General features: G+C 46.7%; 1 protein-coding gene across 2 annotated transcripts in view; it reads right to left on the bottom strand.

Annotated features, from left to right (window-relative positions):
- Positions 1-8,065: 8,065 nt before the first annotated feature.
- The window catches only part of LOC144095060 (uncharacterized), a 35,338-nt gene continuing 28,162 nt past the window's right edge, over positions 8,066-15,241 (bottom strand). The window contains exons 4-5 of one of the 2 annotated variants that reach the window (XM_077628871.1): positions 13,993-14,051; positions 8,066-8,608 (exon numbers count right to left, since the gene is read on the bottom strand). In XM_077628871.1, coding sequence (XP_077484997.1) covers positions 8,596-8,608; positions 13,993-14,051 — 72 coding nt within the window. In that variant the 3' untranslated portion in view covers positions 8,066-8,595. Of the gene's footprint in view, positions 8,609-11,619; positions 11,762-13,992; positions 14,052-15,241 lie in introns of those variants that run through there. The other variant, XM_077628869.1, reaches the window with a different exon arrangement.

Raw genomic sequence — 15,241 nt, forward strand, 5'->3', positions numbered from 1 at the left:
TGACTTTTCGCTCTGCACTCGGCTGATGGCTAACGCAGTCAGTAGTGGTGCAGGCATACGATCAAACCGGTAAATTACATGAACGCGACAGAATGCGAGTAGAAAAGCCTTTTTGAGGGAAAGAGTGAAAATTATTTTGAGAAAGCGAGATGAGTTCGAGTCCCGCTTTCTCATTTTCAAAAACAGCTCTCTCTCTCTCTCGAACAATCGGCAGCACTCTCACTCTGTCGAGTTCATGCAAATTCAATTCAAGGTGGCTTTAAAATATGGCCGGGGAAGTTTCGCCTCCAGATTAGCCAGGGATTTTGAACCGGTGGACAGTGGTCAGAACACGGGGTCAGCACGCAACTATAGCTGTCATATATGGGTAATGTATCTGAGATGCTGCCAACGCGAAATGTGCTCCGAACGAGCCCACTACCACGGCCACGTGCAGAGTTTATCACTAGTAAAAATTCTCATGGTGCTTGCTAAACGCAGCATGCGCCTACCAGCGCTTGATCTATGCTTGGATAAGGTGTGAGCTGAATCACTGTGAAGAAAGACAAAGTAAAATATTAGCGGAAGGAAGTTCTTAGGCATACGTTCATCGAAGAAGTGTGGCTGAGCAGCGTGGAGGTGGCAAATGTGCTGACAAGGGCTTTTGGCCAGGGCTTAATTTGTGTGCCAGCCTCGCTGTTCCTTCCGCGAGCAGAGATGGGTAAGAAGTGGCTTGCCGCTGCTGCAGGGCGCTTGTTAGACGGAAGTTCCTAGAGCGCCTCGACACAGTGTTGGAAGCTCCACGCCTGTGCCCTTGAGAAGACAAAATCATGTTGTCTGTCAAATGGTCAATGTTGGGAAAAGCACTGCATTAGGGGCCGTGGGGTGTGCCAGGGCAGAGGTGGAAAACATGAAAAATATGAAAGAGGTGGGATGGGTTTGGTGTGGATATAGCGGAGGAGAAAGAGTGAATCGGTTGAAGGAAAATGTGCGGTCGTGGTTGGTAGACTGTCCTCAACTGAAACAGGACCCAGATGATTTGTAGTGGCGTAGTCGCCGTCTAAACCTAGAGCTTCATGGATTGACTGAAACTCGGGATGAGGACTTGCTAAGCAAAGTAGATGAGACCACAGGAAAACTGCAAGTTAAGGCTATTACACAAGACGGCATTACCGTTGTGCATAGATTGCCTGCCGCAAGGAAAGATACGCCCAGTGCTCATATGCTTCGCGCAGCAGTCTGTCCGTGTCACATGGATATCAAAGAGGAAGGTACTGAATGATGATAAGACAAACGAATTCATGTGTGAAAGCATGACTAAACTTGCGCGCAGCCTGATAACAGCAGTGAAAGACTGGGCTCAGAAATCACACTATGAATACGTGCGGCAGACAAACGGAAAGGTGTTTGTTCGTAAGAAAACAGGCGATCCAGCTATTGTCATCCGTCGAGTGGATGACCTTGCTCAACTAAAATAACGGACGGAACATGCGTCAACTCTATGATGCAGAATGACTCCAGAAGGTTTTCAAAATGCCGACCTGGCGAAAAGCCGGTGGTTCTCTGTATTTAATCTAAATGCTAGAAGTCTACGAAATAAGTTCGATGAAATAGTTTTGTTCATGTCTGACCTGAGGCGTGATTTTGAGTTGATCTGTAAGGCATGGTTCAAATCACATGAGGAATGTTGCCATCTCCCCGGATATGAGTGTTAGACTGCTTTTTGAACGGCATCCTTATGTACGTTCTACACACAAGTACAAAACCATATCTGAATACAGTGTTGTAAATAAAAACATTGCATGTTTAACTTTGAAGTGCTGTGACACATTGTTTACTGTTGTGTATCGGCCCCCTTCTGGATGGATGCCCGACTTTTTTCAGTTCATAGATAATATGCTTGAAGTTAGTGCCCTACATAAAATGGAAATCACGCTCATAGGAGATTTCAGTATAAATGCCTCTTCAGAGAATGCCAACTACCTGCCGTTCCAAGAAATGTTCCAACCTTATGCATGCACAAACACTATAAATTCACACAAGGTAATAACTGATGAAACTGAAACCACCATTGACCTTTGCATTACAAGTTTTTCTGTGGAAGAAATTCAGTCCGGCACCATAATGTGTGCTATAAGCGATCACCTTCCAATATTTTGTATGCACCCTTGTAAAAAAATACATACTCTGCCTCATGCCTCCTTATCACGAATATACTCACAGAAAAATAATTTGATCAGCTTTCCTGTTACGACTTGGAAATTGTAACAAAAGAGCCAGACCGAAATAACGCCGTACAACATTTTTCTTCCCATTTTTCTAAAGGCGTACAACAACTCTCCAATTACTGCTCGGAAACAAAATAGAAAAAATAAGGAAGTCATGAATAAGCCATGACCTTTACGAAAGAATCAAAGGAAAAGCAAACTCTTCCAGGTATTTCTAAGCACTAAGGATCAAAATGACTTTAGAATATTTAAGAAAACGCGAAATAAGTTAAATTAAAATATCAAGCAAGCTAAACGCGAGTACTATAAAAACAAATACTCGGGCATTGCAGGAAAAACACGTTTGATGTGGAGAACACTAAGGGAAATAATCTCAACCGCTCAACCTGAAAAAAAGGTCCTGTTCCCTGCATAGGGCTGAGGAAAACGTTGCAAGCCTTTTCAACACGCACTTCCTAGAAGTTGGTGCCTCAAATGATATTCATGGTACTACATTACCATGTCAACAGTACATGAGTGTTCAATGTGCTCAAACTATATTTCTCGCTCCAACTTCCGCCGAAGAAGTGCTGAACATAATCATGACGCTTAAAGACAACTCTGCATCAGGCTGCGTTGATGTGAAAGCTTCTCCCGTTAAAGCTGTAGCCGCACTGCTAACTCGAGTCCTTACGCATATACGCAACTGCATACTTCAAACATGGGTATTTGCAGACCAAATGAAGCTTGCGCGTGTTTCGGTTATTCATAAAGGTGGTGCTTTTGACGACTTGAACAACTATAGACCAATTTCGGTGCTTTCAGTCTTTTCAAAAGTTGCTGAGCACATAATAAACAAAAGAATTGTAGATTTCCTCTACTTGCGTAACTTGGTAGTAAAAGAGCAGTTTGGATTCAGAAAGAATAAGACAACTGAAGCTGTCTTGCTTTCACAATTTCACCAGCGCTGCGACTAGGAACAAGAACAGAGAAGGAAGACAAGGACAAGCGCTTTACAAGGTTTATGACATACCTTTTAAATGCGGCAAGAGTTACATTGGGCAAACCGGTAAATGCATAAATACACGCTTACGTCAGCATAGAACCTCTTTGAATGGTGCTCCTTCATCAAATCTGTCCCTTCATTACAGAGATTGTCTTCTAAACAAACCCGGTGTGTCTAACAAAAAGCATGCTTTCCTCTGCTTAACAGGGCTAAGATTAAATTCAGACATCCAGATCAGTTAACTAGGGAGTTGTGTGAAGCCTATCACATTCACAAGAACATCGACACGTGCGTTAGCACACCATCTGTAAACTTACATGAGTGTGAAATTTTGTATCTAGATTTTTAACTCTCTTTTGTGTGCCTGGTGGGGGAAGCGCAGGCGCTTTGGGTTGTCAGTTGTGTGCATATAATCTGTGTTTTTTTCAAATAAACTTTCAGTTGTTAGTAGCGCTTGTCCTTGTCTTCCTTCTCTGTTCTTGTTCCTAGTCGCAGCGCTGGTGAAATTGTGAATATGTACCAACTAGCTCAAACCACCATTTTGCTACTGTCTTGCTTTATATTAGACACAAAATTCATGAAAACATTGAGAAACGAAAGCTTACTTTGGGTTTATTGATCTCAGCGAAGCCTTCGATTCTGTCCATCATGATGTATTATTAAGAAAGCTACCGTTCTATAGAATTCGAGGTAAGCGCACGCCCTCATAGAAAGCTGTTCAACTTGCAGTGAGCAACTACGGAGTCCCACAGGGACCAATTCTAGGCCCCATGTTATTCTTGGTATATATTAATGATATTGTAAACACCCCAGGCTGCTCTGAAATGGTATTATATGCCGATGACACCAATGTATTTCTTTCAGGTTGCGACGAAGGCTTCGTTTACAGGGAAGCAAATGAATTGCTTCACTATTTAGACTCTTGGTTAACCTTTAATAAACTAGACCTAAACATAAACAGAACGAGATACCAGATTTTCAAGCCTAAAGGTAGCAAAAAAGAAAGCGAGTTCAAATTGAAGTTTCGGAATAACATTATCAACCAGTCTACGAGGATTCGCTTTCTAGGCGTTATCTTTCACGAAAACTTTCTCTGGAATTCGCACACAGATGCTCTCCGAATTGAACTTTCTCGCATTGTTGGTACATTAAACAGGTTGAGATGTCATCTTCCAATTTTAGTAAAGCAAGAAATTTACTATGCTATCTTTCATTCACGTTTAACATACTGCTCCCTGGTATGGTCCGACACAACACAAAGAAACCTTGATTATCTGCACTCTCTGCAAAAGCGCTCAAAACGTGCTATTGGAAAAACTCCAAAAATAGAAAATTGCTTGCCACACTTTAAAACCTGAAATCGCGCGTCAGTATATGTTCAATACAGAAAGAAACACAGTCCATACCTCCTTAGGCAAGATAAAATACAGGCTCCCCGATCTCGCACCAATTATGGTGATCAGAGATTATGTACCAATTAACAAAATTTTCAAATCAATATCCAGCCATCTTTGAATTATTATCAACCTACCCATCACTGCCTAAGATTAAGAAAACACTAAGGCATATCTGCCTAGTGAAATAATAAGTGAAACAATTGCTTTTGTGTGATGGATTATATTTCGATGTGTCACAGTTGTGTACGTGCAAAAAGTATCCAAGAATCGGTAAGCACTTTTTTTTCAGATTTGCTCTTTTATTAAGAACTACTTGCAACTGGGCTTGTTGGTGCGTATTCGTGAAAGACATGAGAGCGCAAAAATGGCAACACGGGCGAGTAAGGGAACAGGACGAGCGCTGCACTTTCAACAGGATATATTCAAGGAAGAGCGTTTATATAGCCCCTGCCCTTATCCATGCTCTTAATTGCAGTTGACAAACAATCACCTCTCACAGATGTGCATCAAGAAACAGCATTTCACAGTGGCGTAGAACAACTGACGTGTCACTGATGCAATTATCACCTCGCTTCTTGATATACAAGGCTTCCACGAGCTCACGTTCTGTCTTATCTCGGCTTTTCAATAGCACTTTGCATTCCGATAGTCGAGGCTTGCAGGCTATGCGCTTCTCTTTCGAGCAGGCTTGGCAGTGGTCAGGCAGATGGGCACCTTTCTTGTTTAATGAATTCTTGTGTTCAAGCAGGCGCTCGTTAAGACACCGTCCGGTTTGTCCAACGTACACCTTGCCGCATGTAAGCGGGAACTCGTGTACTACTCCTTTCTTGCAGCCAACAAGTGGCATTCGGTGTCTGATGGCGCACTCTTGCACTTTTTTCCCCAATGCGAGAACACATTCCGGTGAGTTTTCGAGGCGCTGAAAATACCACGTCGACGCCGTACTTATTGGACACCTTCTTGAGGTTATGAGATGTGAGGTGTACGTAAGGTACAACTTCCGGCCTTGCCAGCTCTTTATCTTGAGGTCGGTAGTTTTCCTTGCTGCTCTTCAGCTTTTGAGCAAGGTCTGCTTCACGGAGAGAGCCAGGGAAGCCGGGAAGCCTGCTTTCTGCAACCTGGACACCTGAGATGCAAAGCTGGCGTGCAAGACATGGTGGCAGGACTTCTTTAGTGCGGGCGCTAAGCACTGGGAAGCGATAGCCCTCTTAACCATCTTAGAATGGTTCGAATGAAATGGCAACAAATCTTTCTTGGCGCGTGGACAGTATCGCCAGCAAACATGTAAAGGGTGAAAGGTTAGGGCGAGATCTAAAAACTGTAATTGGTTATTACTGCTCCGCAGTTCGTGAGTGAAGGTGAGGCCCATGCTGTTCCGGACAAACGTACCTAAAACATCAGCTACTGCTTCGTCAAAACTAAAATCGCTATCTGCCCAAAGGACCAGGTAATCGTTTACATATCTAAAAACGTGGACTATGCAATCCGTGTAAATTGCTTCACTCAAGGAGCGGTCAATTTCAGATAATATATTACAAAATACCGGGACGCCACACGAGCCAATGCAAATGCCCTTTTTTTGTAGATACGTTTGGTCATTAAAATCAATAAAAATGACCTTGAGATAAAGCTCAAGTAACGATATGAAGTTGTTCACATTCAAACCAGTAGCGTTTTGAAAAGCCCTCGCTCCATTTCTATCTAAGCAATCACGCACCGCAGAAAAGAGATGTCGATATGGAACAGAGTAGAAAAGATCTTCTACATCAACTGAAAAACCAGACCTTATGTTCCTATTAGTCTGAAGGAAGGCTATTACATCATCAGAGTTCTTAGTTGCAAAGGGGTCTTCTACCGTACCTCTTGCTGGGCTAGTTGGTGTAACATTGCGTAACTAAAGTAAAAACAGCGCTAATTTTTACACAAACCACACAGAAAGACACAAAGACGTCCTGTCTGGTCTTTCTGTGTGTTTGTGTAAAAATTAGCGCTGTTTTTACTTTTGTTACACAGGGTCTTCTACTTCCAGAGTGTTCAGGTGCTTGAGCAAAAATAGACTGATTTGCCGTTGACAGGTTTCCTTTTCGCTTACTATAGTCCGGAAAGATATTTCCCGCTTGTTTGTTTTCGCCGCGAAAAAAACCGAAAGGCTGTTCTTTTCATACTTGCTGATGGCACTAGCTAGCTTATGCAGCTGCAGTTCCTCACAAAACGACACTGCACCTTTTTTTTTCATTTGTGTAGCTTTCACTTTCACGGGCCTGAAATTCTTCTTGACTGGTTCTATTACCTTTTCGTTGTATAAACAGGACGGTGTTATAACAAAACCGCCTTCTTTGTCTGCCTGTACGAGCTGCAGATCATTCGCTCTAAAAAACGGCACGACCTTCTCTGTGGGATCAGCTCGATGGCTGGGAGGGTTTGGATCCCTGACTGACCTGGTGAGGGTGTCAACGCCGTCCAAGAGGCACCTTTCCTGGTTTCCTTTCGTTGTTTTGTTGGCTAGTCGTCGGTTGAGGGCTAGCCATTCGTGTGGCTTGAGTTTGGCTTGTACGCTGAATTTTGGGCCTTCCTTTAGGACTGCCGCTATCCCTTCCGGGAGTTCGGCTCCTCCCAAGACTGCCACATCATGGCGTCCGGGATTCTTGGTCTCCCCCTTCTTCAGTTGTTCCACGTGTCTCGATACTTGGTTCATGGAGCGAAGTACTTCCACCAAAGCTCTGTTGTTTGGGATTCGAGCTTCTTGCTTTCTCGATGTCTGATGGCCACCAGCCACTCTTGGTCTTGGGCGTAGCATGCTGCGCGTAGAAGACCTTGAAGCAGCCTCGCTTGGTACCACAGTTCGGACCGGAGTATCTTGCAGACACGTTTGGCGTGGCCTATTCTCTCTCATATGAAGAAGCATGCAAACAGTTATCACGGTTTTCCATTTGTTTTGTTTCGTGTGCTTGCATACATATTGGTTGTTGTACGATATAGTGTACTTCGAATGTGTTCGGATAGTGGTTGCCACTGCTGTCAATGGTGGGATGGCCTCGTCAGGCGAAAATGCCTTTAGCCCTTTCACCCAGGACAAATTTTGTATATATTTTGTCCCAAATAAACTCTACTACTACTACTACTACTACTACTACTACAAATAATAATAATAATAATAATAATAATAACTGGCAGCAAAACCACACTTCTGGCCGCGAGGCGAATTCACTTTACTATGTATACCTACAGCCGAAGCTCCAAATTAACTGATTAGTTCATTAATTAACGATCCTCAGTCTGTTTTGCGAACAGGTGTGAATTTCGTGTCGCACTAACTCCTCCTTATGATTGTCTTAAAACGACATACATTTTTCTTCATTTCAACTGGCTCTTGACTTCTCTTAAAAAGCAAAAAGCACGACATTCGCTCGTTTGCAGCGAGCTTCCACGGCGTGGCAGCATACAATTGGAGAGTGATTTTGGACTCCAGGAAGGCTCTAGTGTTTATTGCAGCACGTACCGATTACTCTGAGCCTCGAAGTTAATCGATGAAATGTGTGTGGGGTCCGTGGTGTGACCTCGTCCATGGCCTACTCGCCGGGTAGGCAAGGGGACGATCCATGCGGAAGCACTAGACCGTGCTCCACGCGGCTGTGCTCGACGAGGCCACTCTGCCGGGCGAACTGCCTCTGGCACTGGCTGCACGCAAAGTTCCCTGCGGTCGGGTGGAAGAGCTCGTGAGCGGCAGCAGCTCCGGCGCTGGCGAACTCCGCGCCGCACTTTTCGCAGAGGCGCTCGCCGAGGTGTGTTCCCAGGTGAGCAGACATTGTCCTCTTCGTTCTGCAGCGCACTTTGCAAATTGGGCACGGTAATTTGGCCCTTTGCTCGATTATCACGTCGCTGTGCCTGTATACGTTGTGCGCCATCAGCTTGCTGGCGAGCGGGAACTGCAACTGGCAATCGCGGCACTTGTACATGGCGCTCTCGTCCGCCGGGCGATTCACCTGCAGGCGCCTCAGCTGCTGCGTTATCCCACGCACCTGCGCGGAGAAGAAAGCGCATTGGTCCCTCCGTATACTCAGGGCTCACGTTTCGAGATCGCCTCTAACGACAGGCTCTGCTGGCATGTTTCGCATGTGCATGGCGCGGCCTGCACAACGATAGGGTCATCACTTTTTCCAAGCCGCGGCAGCATTCCTTGCACCCACCACAGGCACGATAAAGCGACCAATCGTCCCGTGGAAGGTGCGCCATTTCTAGATTGTGAGCACTTGGGGCATGCTGCCTGAAGCGTGTCTTTTCTGCCGAACTGGGTCGTAGCGATGCTAAATTTGGGCGGCTCCGTTCCACGCTCACATCCGCTAGCAACACTGTGATCGCTCAGCAACAGCGACAGAATTTGTCACCTTCAAAACGACAACGGCTCCAACATCCGTAAGCTACCTAATGAGAGCAGCTCCAGCGGTAACGCTCGCATTCCACCCTAAAATTACAATAAAAAATGGCATTCCGCAACCAGGCGACTGAATGCCACGGTTCTTCAATGTGGAAAACTCAATTTCTGTTTTCCACATCAAGGTAACTTAACACATTTCAGCATGGCTCTTTTACACTGTTGAACGCCAAGCCGAAAATGCCCTTAAGCTTAGCAATGAGCCGAAGCTAAAAGAAATCATTACGAAAGTGTTTGAAAAACACTGGGTTCGCATAACCAATATTACCTACAAGCGCCGCATTCGTCACTCCTCCTCAGACTGGAGGCAAGAGGCCAATATGGCGCCTTGAAAGAGGAGCCCTAACGCGAATGGCTGGCGGCGGTTCTCTTCCCCGGACGCTGAGCGAGGAAATGCAACCCGAATCCCAGCTTACGGCAGAGTGCGCAGTGGCCGTCGCACGGAACTCCGAAACGGCCAGACAACAACACAAAGAAATGCGCAGCGCGCCGGATAAAGAAGGCACTATCCCGTACAGCGGACTGTTTCACCCTGCATGGACAGCCGATTATGCCAACAGGCGAGAAAAAAAAAAAAGAAGAAGCAAAGAGCTGCGCAGTGATAAAGGAGACGCCTCGGATGTGATGCGCAGCCTCGCCGTGCGCAGAATGCGCTCGGTTGTTCCAGAGGCAGGGAACGGGAGAAGCAAACAGCTCAAGCAGCCTCCGTGCGAAAGGGCCGCAGGGGTGACCTTCACCGGTGCAGACACCCCTGCCTATATCAAAACGACCTGCCCAACTGCCAGACACGCTTTCACATTTTGAAGGAAGAGGACATTTTGCGTCGGCCAGCTTGTAAGCCACGCAACAAGAGAGACCAGCGGCTTCCACAAAACCACATCCCACTCTCCGGGTTGAGGCAGCCAAACAAGCCGGCCTTGGCAAATTGTTACGACCTTCAGAAAATGTATCATGGAAAACCACCGCGACTGCGAACGCCAAACGTGCGGTTTTCAACGCCGACAATGGCGCAGATTTGACAGCCATCGCACCTGGAGCCACCGCGATCTCCATGCTGCGTGGTTCTTGCCCAAGTCCACAAAGATTAGCTTGGACCTTGTCATGAGGTTTCATCAAATGGACACATCCGGCCCACCAGAGACTGAACAGCTGCTCAACGCGCTGTTGACCAGTGAAGTCGTTTTCGACGTTTCCACCACGTACTCCAAGCTCACCTCATTAATTTATTTACTCACAGCGAAACAGCCATTACAATGAGGGGGTGTATGCAAAAAATACAATGACGTAAGCAGTGTCATTCACCCAACTATTCAGCATCAAAGCAAGAATCAATGACGAAGACTGTACAAAAGACAACTTTTCACTCAACAACCTTGTCCCAGACGGTTATCACTGAGTGTTGCTGTGAAAGACGGACTTTCTGGTATGAAACAGCCTGTTCATTTTTTCCAAGGCTGTGCGCTAAATAGACTTTCACAGGAAAAAAGGGGGTAGAGACGAAAGGATATAAGCGCTTCTATCCTGTCGTCTCTACCCCCCCCCCCCCCTTTTTTTTTTCTTCCTGTGAACGTCTAATTAGCGCACAGCCTTTGAAAAAATGAACACGTACCAGCTAGGCCATCATAAAGCATTACTAAAACAGCCTGATTTTATACAGTGAGTCAACGCAGATACAGGATGCTGCGTACCGATGATGAGTACTAGCGAAGCCAACGGCAAGCTCAGCGTAGGTGTGGATTTCAGAGGTCCTTACAGGTTGTTATCAGAGAGCGAATATGTCAATGAATTTCCTGTATAACTTAGCATGCATGGTGGAAGAAGCGTTCCAAGCATACACGGCATTTCTGCCATCCTTCAGCCGTTCATTTCCTCGCCTGACCTTTCGAGAGTCCAAATTCTTCCAGTGCAAAATTCTGAAGGTTCTCAGCGAACTCGGATATCACGCCTGTCTTCAGAATGATTTATTCTTTCGATCGCGACGAAAGCCGTATGTAACATTAGAGGTTAAGCTTTTCAATGGCCTAGTGACACTGACATGCAACTTCAGCCAGCAGGCAGTTCCCCTGACCAGGAACGTATCCAAGGGGGGCCCGAGCCCCCTCCACCCCCCACCCCCAAACAGTGTTCTTGTTAGGCACGGGCCCTGCTTCACCCCCCCCCCCCCCCCCCAGGCTTCGCCCTTACAAATGCCTCGGGCCCATCCCGAAAAAAAATTTCTGGCTACGTGCCTGCCTGTGATACGTCTTCGATCGAGGCGTCGGGCTGTAATGCCATCTCCCTTTGATCTACGATCATTCCCAGCAACAAGCAATCATACGTCGAGGTTCCTGACTCACCCAGCACATACAATGAAGCCCATTCTAAGCCTTCTCTGTATCGACGACGCATAGCTCAAGGAAGATAATCAGCCAAGGTGCTTCGAAGCTGCAAAAGACGATTCAGCTCGAAGCAAGCCCTTTGGGGGAAACAAAAAAAGCCACGAGAAGGTTCGGGGCCCCCCTCTCTAAAGATCTACATGCACCGTTTCTACGACAGTGGCAGTCTACATGGACCAAATGCATGTTAGCGCTTTCTGAAAGCACGCGCGTGGCTTCTTACCTGCAGGCACGCTGCTTCGCGTGCCTCGACGAGGCGCGCCAGCGCTCGACGGAGTAGGTGCGGGGTGGCGCTTCGACAGTCGTTCGACAGCTGGCGGTGGGCGCGCATGCTGCGTCGCTGGACGCGCTCGCACTCGGGGAAAGCGCGACTGCTACTGTGCCCTAGGGGTTGGCTGTAGCGGCACCTCGCGCCTCTTCCGTCGAGCACCTGCGCGCCCCTCCAAGCGTCCTGCCGAGCAGGAGGGAGGCGACGCGTGCGCGCATGGCGCTGCCATCAAGCATTCTGGCATGTGCGCAGACCGGGTATCGCCGGCATATGCAAGCCTAGAGACCGCTGCTCGCGTGGTCTCTAGACTTTCTATTCCGCATCATACCTATGTTATTAAGACAAATTAAATTTTACGTGCCAAGGCTGCCGTATGTGAAAGTAATAACTTTCTCAGCTTGGAACTCTTTAATATGGTCTGAAAGCTTAGTATACGAGCGTTTATACATTTCGTTTCCTTCCAAATGTGGCAGCCGCAGTTAGGGCTGAAACCCGGCAGCGACGTATTTTTGCTCCGTTTTCTTCATTTTTGGACAATAGTCTAACATCGAATGCATAAAAAAATAAGCACGCCATTTTTCACTCCCCGCAGGTACACGGTAACACCCTACAACCTAAATACCCTTTTTGTAGCAAGCCCTCCCATGCTGACACTATCTTCTCTGCAACTAACGAAATGTAATCGGCTCATGCTAGTCAAACGCTTATTACGAAATAGCAATAATTTACGATGCACTGTGATCCCTGTGCTTCTCCTTCTGTCAGTCACACATTAATTACTGCAAGAAATTTTGGAGTGACGTCTTAATTTGGAAAAGAAGACGTAACGCAATAAACCATTTTCATCTCTGTTATCCTGGAACAAAGTTTTTTTTTTCTTTTTTTAAGACAACCTCGTATTATCCTTCCTTTCTTTGGGGAACTACTTCCGTTAAAGGAACAGAGGCACCGAATTTTTCGTACGGTGTTTTTCTATGCAATGATGCGTGACGCATAGTAAACATTGATCAACGCGTAGAATTCGCCTGCGCTGTGTAAATAATTTAAAATTGAATTTCTTCCCCTCTGCTGTTCCTTGCTTCGATTGCTGTTACCGAACGGAGGTTGCGATGTCATAAATAAGTAAGACCTCACGTGAGGCGCACGAAAACAGCAGTGTAATGGCTAATTTGTCGTTTTAATTCGCTCCAACGCTTACGCTAGCCTACCTCGTAAGACGAAACGACAGCCAGTGAAAAAGCAGCTGCAGTCGGATACAACTCGAGAACGAAGCGGCTTTTCTCCGTCAAAGGACCCCATTCCAGCCAATGGCGTCGGCCGATTCTCATAAGCCTGCTAGCGTGATAATGCAAGTAGAGGAAGATGAAATGGAGACAGTCCCCTCCCTGCACTGTCACGCCGCTGCTTGCTTTGTGACACTAGCAGGGTCATGAGAATCGACCGACGTCATTGGCTGGAAGGGGGTCCTTTGACGGAGTTGTATCTGACTATACCATACTGCACTTTTACAGCGACAGAGCAGACAAGGGCTCGTTATGACATGCATGTCGGAAGCGAGCAGGCACTGAAACCAAACAAAGGGATTTTTTTGTGGTGTTGATTACTTGGAAATTAAGTGTTCTTATTTTATGGCTTAAATATAATTGATTAGAAAGCAGAAGAAGAAACAATCACATGCCGCTGGTGGGATCCGAACCCACGACCTCTGAATTTCCCGTCCGGTGCACCCATCGAGATACGGCCACGGCTGTCCAATCCTCTGCTTTCGGGGGTATTTACTTGTAGTGTAACCGAACCTTGATAGTGTTCACCAGCGCCACCATCGCCCATAGGGGCGGAAGTAGCACATCGTGTATTACCGCGAGTGCCACCTAGGAACGTGATGACTATTTATGGGGCACCTTCCGCGACAGCCGATGCGTGGCCCCGGTCCGCGCGGGTAAGAGAAGGCGGCAGGAGGTGAGGGTAGAAGCATGGAAGGGAGGGGAACTCGCAGCACCGGCGCCTCCTCGCCTCCCTTCATGGTCGGGGATAGTCCCCTCCCTGTATTATGACACCAGCAGGTTCACGAGAATCAGCTGACGCCACTGGCTTGAAAAAAGCCGCTTCATCCTTGAGTTGCATCCGAATACAAGCCGGTGAGGGAAAACACGATAAGAGCTGGGAGTGGAAGGCGAGGTTGTGTAGCCTCGATTCGAGCAGAGGTGGCGTTTACGTGGAGCGACAAGAAAAAAAAAACTATAGAGTGCGCACATGCAGCTCAGCTCTAGTTGAGTTTAGCGGATTCCGTGACGTAGATTAATCATTGTGAATTTTTGTATGCCTTACCGTTGTCTTAGACTCGTGGCGCCACAGCCACCGTTCGATTGCTGAAACCGCAACCCAACCTGCACAGGAAACAAATACAAATATAAATTATTTACAGAGAGCAGGAAAATATCAAGTCGTGATTAATCTTTACTAATATCTTACACACCATTCTAAAGCAAAAGCACACTACATCATATTTGGTTTCTCTATCCCTTTAAGCGTCTTCTCCCGTCCCGTCCAAACCACGCGCCATGTATCGAGCTGTCATTTTAACCTTTATAAATTATGGGGTGAAAGCTTGAGTTTACCTTTGCGAAATTTTGGAATCAATTAACTGTCGACGTGAAAGTAGCAGGGTATATTTCGGCCTAAGATTTAAAGGAGCAGTTAATACATTAAAATTTGCGTGGTTTCTCCTTTGGAATGATCCGTAAGACATTACCATACATTGTTCACTACGTGGAATTGCCCTACGCCCAGCAAATAAATAATAATTGAAATACTTTTGCCATGCTGTTTCGCTTTCGGTCTCAACTGCCGAACGGTGGCCATGATTTCTATACACCTCCTTCACGCCGCGACGTGACGAAGATGCGGTGGCGCTGATGTCAGTCGCACGGTAGGCAAAACAGCTTCCGTCCGCCCGCCCGCCCGCCCACGTCGACCGCAGCTGCCATAGCTACCTGCAGGACGGCGCGGCTGCGTTGTGCCCGCGCACCGCAGAACCAGCATGTACTGACCAGCTTACGTTGCAGTGGGATCCGTGTAGTAGCACAGAAGAAATATCAAATAAGCCTCGATAGGCTTCTCGCAGATTAAATACCGCAATCGGCCGCGATTTCAAGCTTAGTGTGGGTCTCAATTGACGCTGCCAGTCAGTGCATGCGGCAAAGGTTTCGTAGCGGGGAAGCTGTTACGCTCATTCGCCTATACACCAGAAAAGTATGCTTAAAACCAGCGCAGATCTAGATGCACACGTAATTATCACCTGGAGCCGTTTTGGTGTGCACAGGGCGCCGGCCGGCTGACTCGCGACCAAGGAACGCATTCTTGCTCATGGCGCAGCATAATTTAACGAGTGTGGAAGTTATACGAACATATAAGGGAGCCTTGATTGCACTGAATATTTAAGTGGGACTATTTTTTTATATGAACGACATGATTACATATGATTCGTGTAGAGAGGTTTGATCAATTATGCCGTTCTTGCACAACCACGTTGGTATGTTTAGAACAGCGCACATTAACGTGTGCGAAAAGCCTCGTA

This window comes from Amblyomma americanum, chromosome 1 (genome assembly GCF_052857255.1).
Source record: "Amblyomma americanum isolate KBUSLIRL-KWMA chromosome 1, ASM5285725v1, whole genome shotgun sequence".
NCBI lineage: Eukaryota > Metazoa > Arthropoda > Arachnida > Ixodida > Ixodidae > Amblyomma > Amblyomma americanum.